Here is a 5,517-nt window from a genome sequence, read left to right on the forward strand (position 1 = left end):
AAGATGCAAAGAACTTGGAGCCTTGAACGCCTGTTGGGCAGAGCCACCCTCCAACCTGGAGCACTCACTTTGGACTCTGGCAGGAAATGGAAAGTATTCTCCATTCTTTTTATTATTATCATTATTGGTGGGGGGTAATTAGGTTTTTTTTTTCTTTTAATTTATTTATCTTTGACGGAGGTACTGGGGTTGAACCCAGGACCTTATGCATGCTAGGCATACACTCTACCACTGAGCTATGCCCTCTCCTGCCTCTGCCATTCTTTAAGCTACATTATAGTTAGGTCTCTCTTGTTACAGCAGATTAGCATCTTATTTTAACTAATACATAGTTCATAACACCTGGCTCCTAGGCCTCTGCTCCCTTCCATAGTCCTCACCATCCTTCTTCCAAAAAGCCAAGGCAAGGAAACGGGGTCTCCACCTACCTCCTCACTGACCTTTCCAAGACCTGAAGGAAAAGGCTCTGCCCAGAGCTCCCTTCACCTCCTTGTTTCGAAGACTGTAGATGAGCGGGTTGAGCATGGGCGTGACGATGGAGTAGAAGACAGACACCACCTTGTTGAAGTTGACGGAAGAGGCCACTTTGGTCCGGACATACATAAAGAAAAGAGTGCCATAGAAGAGGCTGACCATGGTCAGGTGAGCTGCACAAGTGGAGAAGGCCTTCCGGCGCTCCGCTGCCGAGCGGATGTGCAGCAGCGTCCAGACGATGTTCCCGTAGGACACCGCGATGACCATGGAGGAGGCCAGGAGCACAGCCAGAGAGACCAGGAAGTCTGTGGTCTCCTTCAGGGAGACGTCCGAGCAGGACAAGGCTAGCAGGGGTGAGGCGTCACAGAAGAAGTGATCGATGATGTTGGGGCCACAAAACGTCATTCGGGACATGAGATAGATGGGCAAAACGGGCGTGAGGAAGCCAACCAGCCAGCAAGCAGCTGCCAGACGGACGCAGGTGCCCCAGGACACCAAGGCCCCATACCGCAGAGGCATACAAATAGCCACGTAGCGGTCATAGGCCATAGCAGCCAGTAAGAAACACTCTGTTGCCCCCAGGAAGGTGAAGATGAAGAGCTGGGACAGGCAGCCAGCATAGGAGATATTCTTGCCTCCCCTCACCCCAGTAAAACCAGCCAGCATCTTGGGCACCGTGACTGACGTGTACGCGATTTCAAGGCAGGACAAGTGTGTCAGGAAGAAATACATGGGTCGACGCAGCCGCTGGTCCAAACCCACCACCACGATGATGGCCAAGTTCTCCGCCAAGGTGAGCAGGTACATGGTGAGGAAGAGCGCAAAGAAGAGGAGGCGCATTTCATGCATTTCAGCAAAGCCCACCATAACAAACTCGGTTATGTGGGTTCGGTTTGGGGTAGAGGGCTGCATACGTAGGAGTCAGAGCTCAGTAGACTCAACACCTCGTAGATAATGACAACTCAGAGAGGACCTGTGAGATGCTGGCCTGAAGTCTCCTTCACTTCAAGTGAGGAAATTGAAGTCAAGATATTATCCTTACTCTCAAAACATGTATCATCCATGAGGGTCACCAGGAAACAGACAATTTCAGTACAAAAAAAAGTGCTAGATAGAAATAAGACAGGATGTTCGTGGGAGGCAATAAAGGGGAAACTCAAGCAGTCCTGGGGAATCAGAGAGGGCTTCCTGGAGGAAAGGCTGTCTAAATGGGAACCTGAAAAATAAGTGTAAGTTAGTGAGATAAAAGATAGAGAAATGGGGATGGGAGGTATAGCTCAGTGGTAGAGTATGTGCTTCGCATGCACAAGGTCCTGGGTTCAATCCCCAGTTCCTCCAATAAATAAATAAATAAATAAATAAATAAATAAATAAATAAATAAGCAAGCAGGAGGGATTTTGAAAAAACAATACATAAGTAAATAAATAAACCTAATTACCACCCCCTCAAAAAAAGTAATGAGAGTCTGAAAAAGAAAAGTGGGGCCAATGGCCACTCTCCTTGAATATGAGCTTTGTGGCTCCTTAATGGCAGAATAATATGGAAGTGATGCTGTGCCAGTTTCCAGGTCCAGCCTTTAAGAAACTCTTTCTTCTTCCTGCTTCTTGGAACCCAGCCACCATAGTGTGAGGAAGCCAAGCAGCCTGCAGAAAGGCCCAGGTGGAGAGGAATTAAGGTCCCCCAGCTCTCAGCCCTGGCTGAGCCCCCGCTGCCGGCCAGCACCCACATGCCAGCCAGGGGCCTGGGTCATCCAAGGAATCGACCCTCCAGCCCCAGTCAAGCTGGCCCAGCTGACGCCGACCTTAATTGCGAGCCGTCCCCACATTGCAGATTTGTGAGCTAAGTAACCAACTGTTGTTACTTTAAGCCACTAAGCCTTGGAGTGGTTTGTTCAACAGCAGTGGATAACTATAATAATGACATACTGGCTCTGTAACCCTGGGCAAATTATTCAATATCTCTGACCCTTTGGAGGAAAACAGTGTTTTGCCTGTGGTCACAAATGCCTGAACTTGAATTTCAATCCAGGCTTGCCAAGGTCTAAAACCCTCGCTCTTCCCCCTAAAAATAATCAAGCAGATTCCTTCCGACCTCAACATTTCATGATTTCCCACCAATGAACGCATGCAGAGATTCAATATCAGGAACAAACAAGGTCAAAGTCTTCAGATTCCTGCGAGTACCTTCACCACACCTAAATCCGTGCTCCGCCAGCCCCACAGTGGGCAGTCTGTAAACACTGGCTTCCTGGACAAATCACTGCATTGCAGCCCAAGAGGCTTCATGCTTCTGTTGGTGCTGGGAAATTTCAGAGCACAATTCCTGCCCGTTTCTCCCCTTTGCAGTTTGGCTTATAATGTAGCATCCTGGGAACGGTGCTTCCCTCCTTGCTGCACATGGATGTTGCAGAAGCCTGACTTACGGGTTTCTTAGCAAAGTTTTCTGAAATGTTCGTTCTTTTTCATAGTCATTAAAAGCACAAGATTTAGAGTCAAACAGATCTAGGATCAAGCCCTGAGTCTACAACTGACTAGCTTGGTTGCCTCATCCGTGAATTGTTGGTGTTATTTCTAAATCTTACCTAGCTTTCCAGCTGTGACTCGAGTTTAATAGTTTCATCTTCACTGGGAAGACTTTTCCATCCTTCATTCTTCCAAACTTGTATGCAGGTCAGGCCAACAAACGCACAGGAAACCTGCTCTGTGCCAGGCCCCATCGCAGATGTACCAGAGGGGCATCCTGGTACAGAGCAGGTGCCCCCAGCAACCACCATGGGACCTGGCACAGAGCAGGTGCTCCCAGCATCCACCATGGGACCTGGCACAGAGCAGGTGTCGCCTTATAATAATTTCAGTTCTCTGATCCATGACTTAGAGGGGAGATGCCAAAACCTGAGGGGGGTTGTATCAAATCCAGATGTTACCTTGAAGGAACCTGCTTTTCTTATTCAACAGCTGAAGGAGGAGTACAGAAGTCAGATATTTCACACACACACACATAAATACACACAGCAAAGATCCACACTCTCTTCCTCAATGTGGGGCCACTGCTTGGAGACAGCTGAGCCAGGGGCTACATTTCCACCCTCTTGCCTCCAGCCAGTGATGCATTTCACTTGTGGGCTGGGATTCTTAGGAAGCTGATGTACCGTCCCCACTATCTCTTTCCCTACTCCCAGGCTAAATTCAGAACATCATAAACCTCAGTGGACTGAGAGCCACACGACCAAAGGAGCCTAGATCCCAGAGGAAAACGATTTATGCGTCCTAGGGCAGGGACGTCAGACCTTTTCTGTAAAGATCCAGACAGTAAACGGGAAAGATGAGACTCAAATCCCAGTGCATCTGACACAGAAGTCTGTGCTTTCCCCCAAAACCAGGCCATCTCCCTCTGTCATTTCATGTCACCGAATGACACACCTGCAACCCTGGCTGCCTGCCCTGCCTGTGAGGTTAATTTCTCTACAGCTCAGGGCCCGGCTGGAGGAATTCCCCACCTGCTCCAGTGACCTGTAAGGGCACAAGGAGGCTCCAAGTCCTATTAACTGCATTGGCTTCCTCTCTGGGGTTGAGAGAACTTTATCAACCAAGCGTCAAGTAGGGGACAACAGCCAGTGGAAAAAGGAGAGAGTCATAAGGGACGATCACTGAATAAGAAGGGGGCAACACAGAGGAACCTGGCCTCATTTATGTCCTCAAAAGATGCTGCTTTCTCGGCTAAGATTTTCCTGAGCAAATATGGAAAAACAGTTTGGAGCCCATGCAGGGAAATTACTACTAGGTTCCCACAGCTCTTTGCAGGTTCAGCTACGTGATGAGCCTGAAGAGAGAGGCTGGATGTCTCCCTGTTTCGACTCTCTCCACCTGGCCTCGAGGAGACTTGCCCCCAAAGGTGAAAGGAATTGGAAAATAAACTTACTAAGAGCCAGACAGTGATTTCAGAAAACAACCACCAAACCAAAGTGAGCGGGCGATGGTGGGTGGGGGCCATGGGGCAGGCAGAAGGGGCTAAGAGAGGCGCGGAGATGAAGCCCAGGGTCCTGCTCTCCGGTTCCTCTTTGCTCTTGCTCCCCGCACACCTGCTTCTCTGCTGACTGCAACGTGACGGCAATGGTTATCTCACTTCAAAGCACACGGATAGCTCCGTGAGTTCACAGCACCATCTCTAGAATCAGAGGAGCTGAGTTTGACCCTGGTTCCATCAAGTACTAGCTATATTTTGAGAAAAGTTCTTTATCTTGCTAAGCCTCATTTTTTCTGTTCTCCAAATGGAAGGCATAATACGCATATTTGCAGGGCTGGTCTAAAGAGGGAAGGAAATAGCATTAAGTGAAAGTTCAGGGCCTTTGCTCTTATTGTTCCCTCTGCCTTTCTGTGTGGCTTCCTCCTGCACTTCCTTCAATTCTCCTGAACAGAGAGACCCTTTCTGACCACCTAACTGAAAATGCAACTCCCATCACTCTCTGACCCCCTTCTTGCCTTGATTTTTTTTGTCACAGCTTCATAATCAACTATTAGATATTTATCTGTTTGTCTATAATCACACACACACACACACACACACACACACACACACACATACACACACACACACATGTAAGCTCCTTGAAGATAGTGCCTTTGTTTGCTCATCACTGTGTTGCCAGTGCCAAAAGGAGTCACTGGATGCAGTCTGCATGCAATAAATACATTGATGTAATAAAAAAAAATTGAATATATACTCTGAGCATTATGCTGGCCCAGAATGCTGCTTCCTTTTTCACTTCCAGCTACTTGTTTCAAGGAAATAGGAAGGCAAGGAAGCCGACCAGTACTTACAGAAGAGCCATCCAATTTGGATACTGAAGTCCAGGCAACCCTCCTGCCAGCCAGCTCTAAGGGCACAGGTGCCTGCAAGAATGATGCCTGTGTGCCTGGAGTACCCCACTCTCACTGGCCTTGGGTGTGAAACAAGTTGCATTGATATTTACACATAATTTTTTTCTTAGCTACTGAATTTAATTTTAAATTTCCTGAGAACTGTATTACATCAGCTGTTCTCAA

General features: G+C 48.1%; 1 protein-coding gene and 1 non-coding gene across 2 annotated transcripts; one reads left to right on the top strand and one right to left on the bottom strand.

The window, feature by feature from the left end:
* Nucleotides 1-432: 432 nt before the first annotated feature.
* On the bottom strand, nucleotides 433-1,386 carry OR6Q1 (olfactory receptor family 6 subfamily Q member 1). Its single transcript, XM_010952367.3, has one exon. It carries the CDS (start codon nucleotides 1,384-1,386, stop codon nucleotides 433-435), a length of 954 nt encoding a protein of 317 aa, XP_010950669.3.
* Nucleotides 1,387-1,740: 354 nt separating this feature from the next.
* On the top strand, nucleotides 1,741-1,812 carry TRNAA-CGC (transfer RNA alanine (anticodon CGC)). The gene has a single exon. It is a non-coding gene; the product is annotated as a tRNA-Ala (tRNA).
* The last annotated feature ends 3,705 nt before the right edge of the window (nucleotides 1,813-5,517 follow it).

This window comes from Camelus bactrianus, chromosome 10, assembly GCF_048773025.1.
Source record: "Camelus bactrianus isolate YW-2024 breed Bactrian camel chromosome 10, ASM4877302v1, whole genome shotgun sequence".
Classification (NCBI taxonomy): domain Eukaryota; kingdom Metazoa; phylum Chordata; class Mammalia; order Artiodactyla; family Camelidae; genus Camelus; species Camelus bactrianus.